This window comes from Myotis myotis, unplaced genomic scaffold, assembly GCF_014108235.1.
Source record: "Myotis myotis isolate mMyoMyo1 unplaced genomic scaffold, mMyoMyo1.p scaffold_m19_p_21, whole genome shotgun sequence".
Lineage (NCBI taxonomy): Eukaryota > Metazoa > Chordata > Mammalia > Chiroptera > Vespertilionidae > Myotis > Myotis myotis.
In genome coordinates this window covers 15,253,585-15,268,344 of record NW_023416326.1, presented here as the reverse complement: position 1 = coordinate 15,268,344, position 14,760 = coordinate 15,253,585, and the positions used below count along the sequence as shown (strand labels likewise).

At 62.4% G+C, this 14,760-nt stretch overlaps 1 protein-coding gene across 2 annotated transcripts in view; it reads left to right on the top strand.

The window, feature by feature from the left end:
- STUM (stum, mechanosensory transduction mediator homolog) overlaps positions 1-14,760 on the top strand; it is a 48,549-nt gene that overhangs the window by 28,345 nt on the left and 5,444 nt on the right. For both annotated transcript variants that reach the window (XM_036355055.1, XM_036355054.1), the window contains exon 2: positions 13,277-13,456. In XM_036355055.1, the coding sequence (XP_036210948.1) occupies positions 13,277-13,456 (180 nt within the window). The remainder of the gene's footprint in view (positions 1-13,276; positions 13,457-14,760) is intronic.

The window sequence follows — 14,760 nt, the reverse complement described above, 5'->3', positions numbered from 1 at the left end:
AACCACACCTGCCTCTCTGCTGCACCCGCTTCTGGGAGCCTGTGGAGGGGGCTGGCTCTCCGGCAGGTGATGTGCTGAGCCTGGATCTGCAGGGGAGGCCTGGCTCCGTGTGCGAAAAGCCACTGCATTTCAGGGAAGGTCACATCTACAAGACGCACTTTTATGGGTGGTCCTCTTTGCCTGAGTGCCATCGGCCCCAGCAGGGCTGCGGGCTTGGACCAGCCAAGACTGTGACCTCCCCCGTCCCCCCCCAGCCCCCCAGGATCTGCCCTCACGGTGGCAGCACAGTCTTTTTTTTTAAAACTTATTTTTATTGATTTCAGAGAGGAAGGGAGAGGGAGAGAGAGAGATAGAAACATCAGTGATGAGAGAGACTCATTGATCGGCTGCCTCCTGCACACCCCACACTGGGGATCGAGCCCACAACCCGGGCACGTGCCCTGACTGGGAATCGAACTTCCTGGTCATAGTTTGACACTCAACCACTGAGCCACACTGCCCGGCTCTTTGGAAAATTTTAAATCATTTCCAAAAGGCTCACCCTAGGTGCAGTGGTTCTCAACCTTCTGGCCCTTTAAATACAGTTTCTCATGTTGTGAACCAACCATAACATTATTTTCGTTGCTACTTCATCACTGTAATGTTGCTACTGTTATGAATTATCATGTAAATATCTGATATGCAGGATGGTCTTAGGTGACCGACCCCTGTGAAAGGGTCGTTCGACCGCCAAAGGTATCGCGACCCACAGGTTGAGAACCGCTTCCCTAGAGGGTGACATTCATTTCCGGAAATAGGTGCTTTGCAGCCAAGGGAGGTGAATGGAGTGGGCGACTAAGCTGAGTATTTGACTCCTGTGAGATCAGGATGAACTGTGACCCTGAGTCCCGACGTGTGTGTGTGTGTGGCGGCGGGGGTGGGGAGTGGGGGGCAGCTCCTGCAGGCGCATGTGCTGACGTGGGCGGGGAAAACAGTCAGCATTGCAGAATGGCCGCGCACTCTGAGGTACTGTCTGTGCACCGATTGCTCGAATATCTGAAATGTTTCTGATGTGACTCAGGGAAGGGGATGGGATCTGGTCCCCAAACCCTTTGGGGAGCTTTCCCTGGTCTGTGTTCTGTTTGTGTTCACTTTGTGGGGGGGACAGTCTGGGACATGGAGCGCTCATGCTGCTCGCACGGCTCCTCTTGTCAGGCTGTGCCCTGAGGGCTGTCCCCTTCCCAGACCCTGAGGCGGGGAGCGACTTCCTGGACCGCACAGCCTCCCAGAAGCCGGCTCCTGCTCCCTTCCCGGCAGAGTGGTGCCGGCCGAGGCATCCTGGGCTGAGTTCTGCCGGGTGCCAATCACACACCATGAGCAAGAGCCAGCCCCGAGTGGGTGCCCCAGGGGGCGGCGACGGCTGAGGCCACCGGGTAGGGCTGGGGCCGGGGCGTGGCTCCACTTACCTGTGCCAGGCCGCCCTTCCGAAGCAGCCGGGGTGCAGGCTGCCTGTCTCCGGGGCTCAGCCCCTCCTCCCCTGCAGGGACCGGGGGAGCCCACCTCCTGGGCTTGTGGAACCAGCTTCTCAGTGAAGAGGGTCCCCGTGGCCGCGCTTCTGTGCTGCTGTGGGCAGCCCCCGGGAGGGCGGGGCGGGGGACTGCGGGACCTGGTAGAGACCTGCTTACAAAGGAAGCCAGCCACCCGGGCTTGTCCCCAAGGGCACACGATCCCATCAAGGTCAACCACGTCACACCGGAGACAAGGACAGGAGGCCAGAGAAAGAGCACAAGCCACAGACACGGCCTGTCCCGTTCTGCAGGTCTTAGCGCAGCGGTTCTCAACCTGTGGGTCGCGACCCCTTTGGCGGTCGAACGACCCTTTCACAGGGGTCGCCTCAGACCATCCTGCATATCAGAGATTTACATGACGATTCATAACAGTAGCAACATGACCGTGATGAAGTAGCAATGGAAATAACTCTATGGTTGGGTCACACTGCTGAGTTAGTTTCCTTCCACGTCCAGCGTGGAGTGGGGTTCGGTATCTGAAAGAGGAGCCGCACAACAAATGAGAGAAAAAGACACGAGATAATTTGGAAATGTCGGGGAGCCAGGCGGGCAAGTCCAACTCAAGGAGAGAGAGAGACTCCCCCTGATACTCTGGCTGCTCCAACCTTTTATTTGGTCTGGGGCAGCCCTAGGGTGAGGAGGTCTGTCTGGGGCAGCCCTAGGGTGAGGAGGTTGGTCTGGGGCAGCCCTAGGGTGAGGAGGTTTGTCTGGGGTAGCCCTAGGGTGAGGAGGTTTGTCTGGGGCAGCCCTAGGGTGCGGAGGTCTGTCTGGGGTAGCCCTAGGGTGAGGAGGTCTGTCGGGGGCAGCCCTAGGGTGAGGAGGTTTGTCTGGGGCAGCCCTAGGGTGAGGGGGTCTGTCTGGGGCAGCCCTAGGGTGAGGAGGTCTGTCTGGGGCAGCCCTAGGGTGAGGAAGTCTGTCTGGGGCAGCCCTAGGGTGAGGAGGTCTGTCTGGGGCAGCCCTAGGGTGAGGAGGTCTGTCTGGGGCAGCCCTAGGGTGAGGAGGTCTGTCTGGGGCAGCCCTAGGGTGAGGAGGTCTGTCTGGGGCAGCCCTAGGGTGAGGAGGTCTGTCTGGGGCAGCCCTAGGGTGAGGAGGTCTGTCTGGGGCAGCCCTAGGGTGAGGAGGTCTGTCTGGGGCAGCCCTAGGGTGAGGAGGTCTGTCTGGGGCAGCCCTAGGGTGAGGAGGTCTGTCTGGGGCAGCCCTAGGGTGAGGAGGTCTGTCTGGGGCAGCCCTAGGGTGAGGAGGTCTGTCTGGGGCAGCCCTAGGGTGAGGAGGTCTGTCTGGGGCAGCCCTAGGGTGAGGAGGTCTGTCTGGGGCAGCCCTAGGGTGAGGAGGTCTGTCTGGGGTAGCCCTAGGGTGAGGAGGTCTGTCTGGGGCAGCCCTAGAGTGAGGAGGTCTGTCTGGGGCAGCCCTAGAGTAAGGGGGTTTGTCTGGGGCAGCCCTAGGGTGAGGGGGTTTGTCTGGGGCAGCCCTAGGGTAAGGAGGTTTCAGTGACACACAGATTAGGTCATAACATGACCCTTAGGCAATTTACATGATTAAAGGTAGGGAGGTTGCTTCAGCTACCATTATCTAGATTAACTGGGTGGTACACAGCCCTGACCTTTGCTAGGGCTTCAAGGTTACTAACGTTTGGGGTCTCTGTCTATGCTCAGCTAATAAAGACAGTAAATGGTTTCCAGCATCACACCATGAGGAGCTGTATTTAAAGGGCCAGACGGTTGAGACCCACTGCCCTGAAGGGAAACCCCGACCAGGGCGTCCTTCCCAGTGAGCAGGCAAAGCAGCTCCCGCCCAGGGCGCTGGGACACCCGGGGGAGGGAGGGGGGCAGGGGGTGAAGGGAGTTGGGGGTGGTATGGAGGTGGATGCTGTGGTTCTTGTTTGGCAGCAGGACATGGTTCAGGCTCCAGAGATTTAGGGGGCACACGCTCATGCTCAGGCGCTCCCTGTCTGGCTGGGGACTCCCACAGGCCCGGCAGGCACACCTGCGCCTGCGGCCTGGGCCCTGCGGGTGGCCCGCGTGCTGCTGGGCGGGGCAGCTTCCTGCCAGGGCCACCGGGATCAGCGCGGACGGCGTGCTGCCAGCAGGACTGAGTCGCTGCTCGGGCCAAGGGACGAGCCACACTTGCAGGAGTGTGTGTGGCCTTCACCTTGGAAGTAACCCCCTCAAACAGGCTTCACCAACAGGGATTTGCTGGCTCCCGTACCGGGTGTGGCCCCCCCTCTCTGTGCTGTCCCGAACACGCGGGAGCTGCAGGTGCCTACACAGGGTGGGCACCCAAGAGGCACCGCGTCGCCACACCAGGAACAGGGTTTGCATGTTACTCCCCTTTACGTCCCAGCACCGGGCACCGCCTGGAACACGCAGGCCTTCAGCGAGGGTTTAAAATGAACAGATTGCCACGGAGGCATCCGCTAACAGTGGTTCTCAACCTTCTGGCCCTTTACATACAGTTCCTCATGTGGTGACCCAACCATAACATTATTTTCGTTGCTACTTCATCACTGTCATGTTGCTACTGTGATGAATCGTCATGTAAATATCTGATATGCAGGATGGTCTTAGGCAACCCCTGTGAAAGGGTCGTTCGACCGCCAAAGGGGTCGCGGCCCACAGGTTGAGAACGGCTGCTCCAGGGCCTCCTGGGAGCTCGGGGTGCCCTGTCGCAGCCCCAGCCGAGCCCCACGACCTCGCCTTTTCTCCTGTGCCCGTGCCTGCGTGCCGCCTGCCCCCTCGGATGCTCGCTGCTCCCGCCTTCTCTGCGGCCAGTGAGAGGCCGTTTGCCACCGTCCTTGTGGAGCCGGCCCTGACAGGTGCCTGAAGCGCTTCAACTGGAAAGAGAATTTTTTTTTTTTTGAAAAAACGACCTATCACTCTGCACGGCAAACTGTTTTTATTTTGCTTCGTCCACTGCAGCTCTCGTCCACATACAAGATTACGTGTGATCGTCCCACGCTGTGTACATGCTGTTGTGATTTCCCTGGGAGCACCTGCCCAGTCGCTGCGCAGCCTTCGTGTTTGTGCTTGTCACCAGCTGCCGACCCGGGACCTGTGGGCGGGTGGTGCGCCTCCCTGCATGAGGCTGCCGTGAGCCCGCGGTCGTGCGTTTGTTAGAAGGCGAGGAGGCGCCGCTGGCCACCAGCCACTCTGAGCGGGCGTCAGGGAGACCTGGTTTCATGCCAGGTTCCTAGCGCAGGGTCTCCTCCAGCAGAGGCTGCGGGGACGCCTTCCTGCCCCCCCCCCCCCCCCCGAGCCTGGGACCGGGGCTCCGTGTGCTCCTACGCCCCTCACTCCGTGCACTCTGTGTGCTAAGCGCTCTCCACGCCCGAACAGCCCTCGCACCCCCGCTGCCTGGCAGGCTGCCATCAGTATCGTCATCTCATGGTGGGGAAACTGGGGGCCAGAGGAGCGCCTCACTGTCAAGGCCTCGGGCCCTGGGCTGGTGTGGCCCGAACTGGGCCTGGCCTCCTGCTGCTCCCCTCTGTCCCCGGTGATGCTGCTCCGCCCTGCGGCTGGCCACACGGGGGTGGGTTCTGTGCCTGGCGTGTCTTCCTCCCGACCGGGACGCCCGAGGCCGGGACTCCTCTCTGTCCGGGTCCACGTGGACTTAGCCCGGCTCCTGGCGCCTGGCAGGTGCGTCAGGAACACTACGTGGACACATGGGAAACGAGGGATGGAAGACCGGGAATGAGTTTAAGGAACAGGCGGCTCTGTGCCAGGACCACGGGCTCCGGGCCCAGGGGCGTGATGGGAACTGCTCCAGGCCACCCAGGGTGCCACGGCCCACACCCCAGGGCTGTCCTCCCGCAGGCCCGGGTGGCCACGGGGGCACCTGCGGGCACCCCCAGAGCACCGGGATGGCCCAGCCCTGGCACAGCTGCCGCACACGTGGTGGCCGCAGACCCCAGGCGGCCTGGTCCCCGCGCCCGAAGCAGCCGGAGAGAGTTACTAGCTGTCCCTGGCTCAGCGCTGAGCGGGCGGTAGGCCCGTCGTACGTGCTGCTTGCATTTGGGTGACTGGATGCGGGTCCCCCATGAACCCAGAGGTCTGGGCCTCACCCCTGAGGGGAAGGACACCCGCTGAGACAGGGGGTGGGCGCAGGCCTCGGGGTCCCCCCTCCATTCCTGCAGCAGCCGCTCCCTGAGGGCCCTGGGGCTCCCGGGCAGGGTCTCACTGCGCTGACTCACAGGCTCCTGGCGAACTGTGGGCAGAGCCGCTGCTTCAGTCTCAGTCCAGCCGTCCGACCGTGGGAACCATCTCGCCCGGTGCACCCGCAGGAGATGGAGCTGTGCTGTCTCCTCTCACCTGTCGCCTGCTGCCCTGGCCCTTCTTTCCCCCGAGTGACCCTGTCAGCATCGTCCTGCGGAGAGCGGGAGGGCACAGCCCAGCCTCAAGGCCTCAGTGTCAGCCGGGCTCCCGTTCATTACACACCACCCTCTCCACCCCTCCGCACCCCACCCCACCCCATCCCTCCCACCCCATCCCCCCACCCCACGACACCCAACCCCCTCCCCTCCCCCACCTCACCCCACCCAACCCCATCCCCCCACCCCATCCCTCCATCCTCCCACCCCACCCCACCCCACCCCATCCCATCCTACCCCACCCAACTCCATCCCCTTCCTTCCCCTCCCATCCCCCATCCCATCCCACCCCATCCCTCCCACCCCACCCCATCCCACCCCATCCCATCCCATCCCATCCCACCCCACCTCCCCCCACCCCCGTCCTGTCCCGCGTCCTTGGTTCACCCTCTGGCATTTAAGCTCAGACTCTATCATGACAAGGCTCAGAACTGGTTGCATGTCTGTCCCGGGGCCTCCTGCTGCGCCCCCCTCTCCCGTGAGACCCACAGTCCCGCTCTGTGCTCCCTGCCCTGCGGTCGCCCGGGGCTGGGAACACATGGTGGAGCTCAGCAGGGACCTGGCCCGGGAGGTGGAGGCAGAGATTGCTCCCAGCACAGGGCGCGGTGCAACACCAGCATCGTGAACTCCCAGCGCAGCCAGCTGGCCCAGTGGGAGCAGCCTGACCCCGGGGCGGAGGGACGGAGAGCCGGTCTGTTTCTCTGTCCTTGCACGGCAGGCAATGGGTTTATCTGTGGCAGTGGTGCCCCCCCCCCACCCCGATGCCGTGCAGCCTTTCGGTGGGAGAAGTTGAGGCCCGGGCCGTGGCCTGGCAGCGCTAAGGACGGACCCCCATGCCGTCTCACGTTAAGCGCCTTATCCGTCTGAAGATGCCCCCCTGCCTTGCCCGGCTCCTCCATCCTGGGGTCCCGGCAGCCCCTCAGCGCGCCTGAGGCCGGGGTGGGGGGGGTGGGGGGGATCAGTGGGCACCTGGGCTGGTGCTTCGGGCCGAGGGGAGGGGCCGGGCGTGGAGCAGGGCGAGCGGTTCCTTTCCCTCCTCCTCCTTGTACAGGGACAGCTCCCGGCATGATTTCTCTCCCATGAAACCCACGCTCAGAGAAATTACGTCATAGTCAGGTCACAGCCTCATCGCTAACGGGTCAGGGGTGGCAGGATGGCCACTAGGACCTGTTCCTGCGCTGGAGACGTGCTTCCCCGCTCACGAGGGCGTTCCATGGGCTGGGCCCGTGCGGGTGTCTGTGTGCTGCGGGTGGTGCACTGGTGCGGGCACAGGGTGAGGGCGAGGGCGGGTGTCTGTGTGCTGCGGGTGGTGCACTGGTGCGGGCACAGGGCGAGGGCGAGGGCGGGTGTCTGTGTGCTGCGGGTGGTGCACTGGTGTAGGCACAGGGCGAGGGCGAGGGCGGGTGTCTGTGTGCTGCGGTGGTGCACTGGTGCGGGCACAGGGTGAGGGCGAGGGCGGGTGTCTGTGTGCTGTGGGTAGTGCACTGGTGCGGGCACAGGGCGAGGGCGAGGGCGGGTGTCTGTGTGCTGCGGGTGGTGCACTGGTGCGGGCACAGGGCGAGGGCGAGGGTGGGTGTCTGTGTGCTGCGGGTGGTGCACTGGTGCGGGCACAGGGCGAGGGCGAGGGTGGGTGTCTGTGTGCTGCGGGTGGTGCACTGGTGCGGGCACAGGGCGAGGGCGAGGGCGGGTGTCTGTGTGCTGCGGGTGGTGCACTGGTGCGGGCACAGGGCGAGGGCGAGGGCGGGTGTCTGTGTGCTGCGGGTGGTGCACTGGTGTGGGCACAGGGTGAGGGCGAGGGCGGGTGTCTGTGTGCTGCGGGTGGTGCACTGGTGCGGGCACAGGGCGAGGGCCCGTGCGGGTGTCTGTGTGCTGTGGGTGGTGCACTGGTGCGGGCACAGGGTGAGGGCACGGACGGGTGTCTGTGTGCTGCGGGTGGTGCACTGGTGCGGGCACAGGGCGAGGGCGAGGGTGGGTTGCGTGGGAGAACTGGAGGGCCCGGATGGGGGACGTACAAGAGCTGTGCTTTGACTTGCACGGTCTCTCTCGGTTGCATAGTCTGTCTGCTCTCGGCAAGCTCCTCGCTGCCAGGATGGGGGTCCTGAATGAGGACACCGCTGTCCTCACAGAGCCCGCAGCCTCGGACCCTGAGCCGGCATCCCGGACTCACAGCCACCCCTTTGCCCTCTCAGACACCTCGTCTCGCTCAGGGGGGTCTAAGCACCTTCTCCTCATCCTCTGCCCCCGAGGTTGTTGAGCTGAGAAACCAGGCAGTGCCTCCCCCAAAATATCTCCGCCCCTTTTTATTTTAAATATTTTTACTGATTTCCAAGAGGAAGGGAGAGGGAGAGAGAGACATCAGTGATGAGAGAGGATCATCAATCAGCTGCCTCCTGCATGCCTCCCACTGGGGATGGAGCCCGCAACCCCGGCAGTAACCCAGGCATATGCCCTGACCGGGAATTGAACCCTGACCTCCTGGTTCATAGGTCGACGCTAAAACCACTGAGCCACATGCCCGGGCACCTGCCCCGTTTCTTAAGGAATCAGAACAGAAGGTGTAAAGCTCAGGCGTCGAGCCCCATGAGGTCCGAGCCCTGTCGTCTCCGGCTCGAGTAGCCACGGGCGCATCGGCCTGTACACTTTCAAGCTATTCTGATTCTTCCTCTCAAGGACTTTCGTCCGGAATCATTTGTGAACTTGTACTCACTCCTCTTGCCTTTCCACTTCCATTTCCCGTTGAAATAACGGCACGTGATGAGGAGGTGATGCCCGCACCTCGGAACTGGACCTCGGGGTGTGGGCCTAGCGAGGTGTATTGTTAGCACGACCCCCACTGCGTCTGGTCCCCTGAGGTGTGAGAATGGAAGCTTCGGGGGCTGAGCTTGACCCTGAACGTGACCTCCCACTCCTCACGTCCTGGCTCTGCCCTGGCAGCAGGCGGCAGCGGGACCTGTGTTCAGGGAGTGGCTTGTCCCCATCGGCTGGGAAGTCCGGCCACACCTCCCTTCCGATTCCTTCCTGCCCTGAAGTTCCCTTCAAGGTTGTGCTGGGAAGAGGCCTGTGCTGGCCCGGCCGGCGTGGCTCAGTAGTTGAGCGTGGACCTATGAACCAGGAGGTCAGGGTTAGATTCCTGGTCAGGGCACAGGCCCGGGTTGCGGGCTCCATCCCCAGTGAGGGGCGTGCAGAAGGCAGCCGATCAGTGATTCTCTCTCCTCATTGATGTTTCCATCTCTCTCCCTCTCCCTTCCTCTCTGAAATCAATAAAAATATATATATTTAAAAAAAGAGGGCTGTGCCCGCCCTCCCCCCCGGGAGGAGTGAGAAGACACCCAGGTGAGTCAGTGGCTGCAGAGCCAGCTGCAGGTGGCGTCTGGCTCTGACTAACTTACTGGCCTGGGTCCCAGGGGGGGACTTTGTATGGGGAGCAGCTGCTTCAGAAGACAGGGCCCACCAGAAGCGGGTGGGGGAGGGGGAGCCAGGCTGGGGGGCTCCCCCAGGACCCTGTAACTCCAGGCAGAGGGGACCCAGGCTTCCCTTCCCGCCGCCTGCGCCTGCATCTGGGCCGAGCCGTGGGCTCCTGGGAGCTGGTGACCTCAGCGGGAAGGCAGCCGGGGGCTGTGGTGAGAGCCTGTGGGGTCTTCGCTGCGTCTCCGTGGGGTGGGGGTCCCGGGAGGACGGACACAGAGCACACGCCCTGCCCAGGTTCTGGGGGTTCTCACACGCCCACGGTGGCTGACCGCACAGCTCACTGTCCTCCGTGCCTGCTGGTGTTGGCGGGGCCCTGACGCCCCAGGCACTTGCTCAAGGCCCGGCCCCTGCCTGTCCCCAGAGGGTCACCCCGCCCCCCACCACCCAGCACTGAGCCCCGTGGGGGGCGCTGCGCACAGTGAGGGCCGGATCGTGGGCTCCTTCCTGCAGGTCGGGTGTCTCCTGCCCTGGCTCTGCGAGGCCGATCTCCCTCGGGATTTGCAACCCTACCTGCACGTTGGAATCAGGTCGGGGATGTGTTATTCTTAACCAGCAATCCCTTGACCCCGCTGGGCCTCCGGGGCCTGGAGGTGGGGCCTGGAACCGGCTTTTGAAACACTCAGCCCTAGGTTTCTGATGCACAGACCAGGCTGGAATCTACTGTAGCTCCCCCACCCTCACCCTCACCGTCTCATCTGATCAGGACCCCTGACACCCGTGTCGCCCCCGTCGGGTCCCACTGTCACCGCCCCTGCCCAGCAGCGTCTCCTCGCAGGTGAACACGCTTGCGCTTCTCCCTGGATGGCTGGTCCTCGCCACATCCTGGAATCCACTCCTCATTCTCGCCTCTGACCCCTGACATCCGCTCCCGTCCGTCATTCCTTCTCTCAGACTGGCCGCTGGGCCGCGGCAGGTCCCTCCCCTCTCTGCAGCAGGGGGCCCCCGCACCTTCTCCTCTCCCGCACCTGACGCCTCCCTCAGCGCCCTGACTGGCCCCTCGTCCCCTTTGTACTCCCTTTATGCGCTTGCCTAAGAGCCCAGTGTCCCTCAGCATCTTCCCTTGCATTCCTGCCCTCCTGGGGTGACCTCATTCACTTCGGTCCCCACCCCCGTCCCCAGCGGCTCTCCCCAGCGGGTGGACACACCTCTCTGCTTTCCCGCCTGGTTGAGGGCTGCACCTCACCCTGCGCCCTGGCCCCGCCTTCCCCGTCTCACAGCTGGCCGCTGACCCTGGGGACACGGCCTCCCCTTCCTCCGGGGGTCCTTCCCACGGTCTCCCCCACTGCCCTTCCCACGGGATTTCTGCTGCGTCCCTCCTCCCAGCCTTCTTCCTCACCCCTCCCAACATCCTCCCCTTGGGGCCACAGCCCTGGGGGCCACAGCCCTTGGGGTCCATAGCCCTTGGAGACCACAGCCCTTTGGACCATAGCCCTTGGGGGCCACAGCCCTTGGGGGCCGGTTCTGAAACAGCCCTGGCTGCATCCTTCCCTGTGGAAACCCTTCCCAGGGCTGCCAGCTGCCTGGCGAGGAAGCCTGTTGCGTGGGTCCCACGCCCGTCTGACCGCTGCCCACCTCAGCCTCGTTCTTCCATGTTTTTTTAAACCCAAGTCTGAGCTGGCCTTGTTTCCTCCCCGTGTCCAGCAGCCCGTGGCCACGCAGTCCCCGCACCTCTGAGCTCCCGGACGTCCCCGCGGGTTGGTTCTGGGGTGCCCTTTGCCCTCCCTCCCTGGGCTTTCCAGACCTCGCCCCATCCCTGCCTCTCCTGAGGCGTCTTCCTGACACGACCACTCGGAATTCCTCACTCTTCCTCTGTGGCCAGTGTTCCCTCCAGAGCGTGTGCTCCCGGGTGGGGGTGGGGGTGGGCGTGGGCCAAGCCCCGCCGCCCGCGTGGACTCCGTTCCCAGGACCCCGCACAGGCGCCTGGTCCATGCTCGTGAATGAGAACGAACACGTTGCTGTTGGGGAGGGCTTTTTATTTTTTTACATAATTAACACCTCCGGATGAAATGGTGCTAACATTATTTTTTAAGTTTCCTGCTGACTTGATTAAGATGTTTTTATACTATAAATCCACGCACTTATTCCTTCTGTGGCATATGTTACTTTTATATGACAAAAGGGGCCTATCACTGTTGTTTCTTAGTGAAATTATTTATCCAAATTATCATTAATGAGTTCATTAATAGTAATGTATCTAAAGTAATGCGACTGCAGGTGTGATAGGTGCATGCCGTACAAGTCAGCTGTACATAGCGCGCTTGCGTTTTTATAGGCGTCTTGCCGTTACCACGACTGCGTCGATGTGGCAGCAGAGCGAGTGGTGACCAGAAGTCCCTCCCACACCGCCCGCCTGAGGTTGTCCCCTCTCACACGAGTCTCTGTCCCCCCAATTCCTTCTATTGCGGTAAAATCCACACAACGGGGAGCTCACCTTCTCGGCCGCCCTTCAGTGCAGAGCTCGGTGTCAAGTGCATCCACACGACTGTGCAGCGACGCCGTCATCCGTCACAGAACGTTTTTATCTTGTAAACGGAAACTGCTCCCATTAAACCCAAACTCCCCATCTGCCCCCCTCCCCGCCCCCGGCAGCCGCCGTTCTACTTCCTGTGGATGGATGTGACTCCTCTGAGTACCTCATACACGTGGAACCCACAGTCTTTGTCTTTTTGTGACCGGCCCCTTCCATGCTGTAGCGTGTGCCAGAACTCCCTTCCTGTTCCAGGCTGAATACTCTCCGTGGTGGATCTACCACGTTTTACTTATTCATCCCTCCATCTATGGACGACGGGCCGCCTCCATGATTAGCTATTGAGAATAACGCGCTGTGAACAAGGGAGTGCAGGTGCCCTGGGAGACTGTTTTCAGTTCCTTTGGGAATCAATTTTTCGAGGAACCGCCCTCCTGTTTCCCAGGGCGGCCATCCCAGCTCCCCTGGTTTCCAGTCTGCGGAGGCAGCGCCCTGACCGAGGCGAGGGCAGGCTCTACACCGGGCAGGTCTGGGCCTGAATGGGGCTGTGCCGTGTGGGCAAGGCTTTCAGCCTCTCCGGGCTTGTTCCCATCTGCAGAACGGGGTGCCAATGACCACCTTCGGGGCTGGAATTGTCCCCCATCTGTAGAACGGGGGTGCCAATGACCACCTCCAGGGGTGGCAGAGTCCAGGGGATGCTGGTGAGGGGAGCACAGCGAGCACAGTGTGGCTGGGCAGGAAGCGGCGTCTGTGCTTTTGAACTTAAGACCTCCATGTGCTCTTGCTCCTCTCATTGCGTCCTACTTGGGTAGTGTTCTCTTTTTAAAAAACTTAAAAAAAATTGATCTTTAGAGAGAAGGGAAGTGAGAGGGGTAGAGAAACATCATCAGCTGCCTCCTGCCCGCCCCCCACTGGGATGAGCCCGCCCCCCACTGGGATGAGCCCGCCCCCCACTGGGATGAGCCCGCCCCCCACTGGGATGAGCCCGCACCCGGGCATGTGCCTGACGGGAATCGAACCAGTGACCTCCTGGTTCATGGGCAATGCTCGGTTCTCAGACACTTCAATCCGCCCAACACTCTGCCCACAAGTCACCTTCCTTAGATCCCTGCTCCCTGGGGTATCACTCTCCTGCTCAAAATGTCAGCTCAGTTCCCGACAGGCTGGGGCAAGCCCCTCTCCAGGCATTAGGAGCCCTGAGCAGCCCCCCCCCCACCCCACCCATGCCACCACTCCTGCCCCCACGGCACCCCTGTGTCCCCAAGGCCCGCGGCAGCCCCGTGCTGGGCCTCCTCCAGGGGGGCCCCGGTGTGAGCGGGAAGGGGCTGGACACAGGCTGCTTCTCCCCAGGCTCCCGGGGGCGGGCAGGCCGGGCGGCGAGGAGCATGCCGGCGTCTCCAGCACCTAACACGCTGTCCCCTCGGTTCATAGGGACGTTCGTCTCGGCCTTCGCCGTGCTGTGCGGGGCCCGCACCGACCTCCCCGACAGGCACGTGTGCTGCGTCTTCTGGCTGAACATCGCGGCCGCCCTCATCCAGATCCTCACGGCCATCGTCATGGTGGGCTGGATCATGAGCATCTTCTGGGGCATGGACATGGTCATCCTGGCCAGTGAGTAGCCACGGGCCAGCCCCTCATGGGCGGGGCTGGTTGAGGGGGCGTGGCCGGAGGAGCAGCCATAGGCCATGCCTCCTTGTGAGCGGGGGCGGGGCTGGATAGGATGAGGGGGCGGGGCTGGAGGAGGAGCAGCCATGGGCCACGCCTCATTGTGGGCGGAGCTGGACCGGGTGATGGAGCGGGGCTGGAGGAGGAGCAGGCTGACTGGGGTCTGGGTGTCTGTGACCCTCAGGGCTGGGCGCGTGGCCGGGATATCTGCTGAGCCTGCTCCTTCCCCGAGGGCTCACCTGTGTCCTCCTCACGGGTGTCCGTGTCCGTGCCTCCTGCCTCCCTGCACGCCCAGCCCCACGCCTGCAGGGACTCCTAGGCGCGGACAGGCAGAGACCAAGCCAGGGAGCTCGGGTCCCTGTGCCTCCTGCCCTGCGCCTGCGTCATGCACTTTCCAGAGAGAAGGGAAAGGCCACGTGGTGCATTTGCCCGCGGACACCCTGTGACTGCGTTTTACAGCCAGAGCAGCACAATGTCTCCTTTAAACTAAGCTCCTTGTCGCTTGATTCGAAAGCCTTCCTTCCTCACTGGGATTGCGTGGCCCTTCACCAGCCATTCCACACCAAGGCTGTACCCAGGAACCATGGGGCCTGGGGCTCAGCGATAACCCAGAGCCCCCTCGCCTCGCCCTAGATGAGGACATAGAAGCCCCGAAGTACAGGCGGGGACCTGTCGCTGCCTCACTTCCCATCACCTCAGGCTGTTGACTCAGCCAGAGCCCCGTCTGCTCTGGCGGGTGTGGGGCCATAACTGGGCTGCAGGGTCATCAAATGCAGAACCTCACCCCCACCCTTCCTACTGCTCCCAACCCGAGCCTCCCCTGGGGTCAGAGCCAGCCCCCTGGATGTCTGTACGCTCTTCCCCGGGTGCTGTCTTCATGTCAGACGTTTCAGAGCACTGTTTGGGGATGGACTGGGGGCTGCACCAGAAAACCCGCCAGACTTCGCTGCTACCCACTTTCGCGCCCTCGCCCCAGACGTGCTCACCCACCTCAGCACAAGGTGTCCTTGCACTGTCCCCCAAAATAAACCCACCTCAAAGGATGAACAGTTGCCACTCTTGAGATGGTGCCATGGGCCTGGATGGCCCCAAGCAGCAACGCAGTGTGTCCCAGGATGACGAGTTTGAAGGGAATAACCACACCTGACTTCACTCCTGGCTGGGCAGAGGCTGCCCTTTCTGATCCCTCCAGCCCCTTCGAGAAAAATGAAGAAAACTTTTCAGTTGTAACCATACAGGAAGATCTTTCT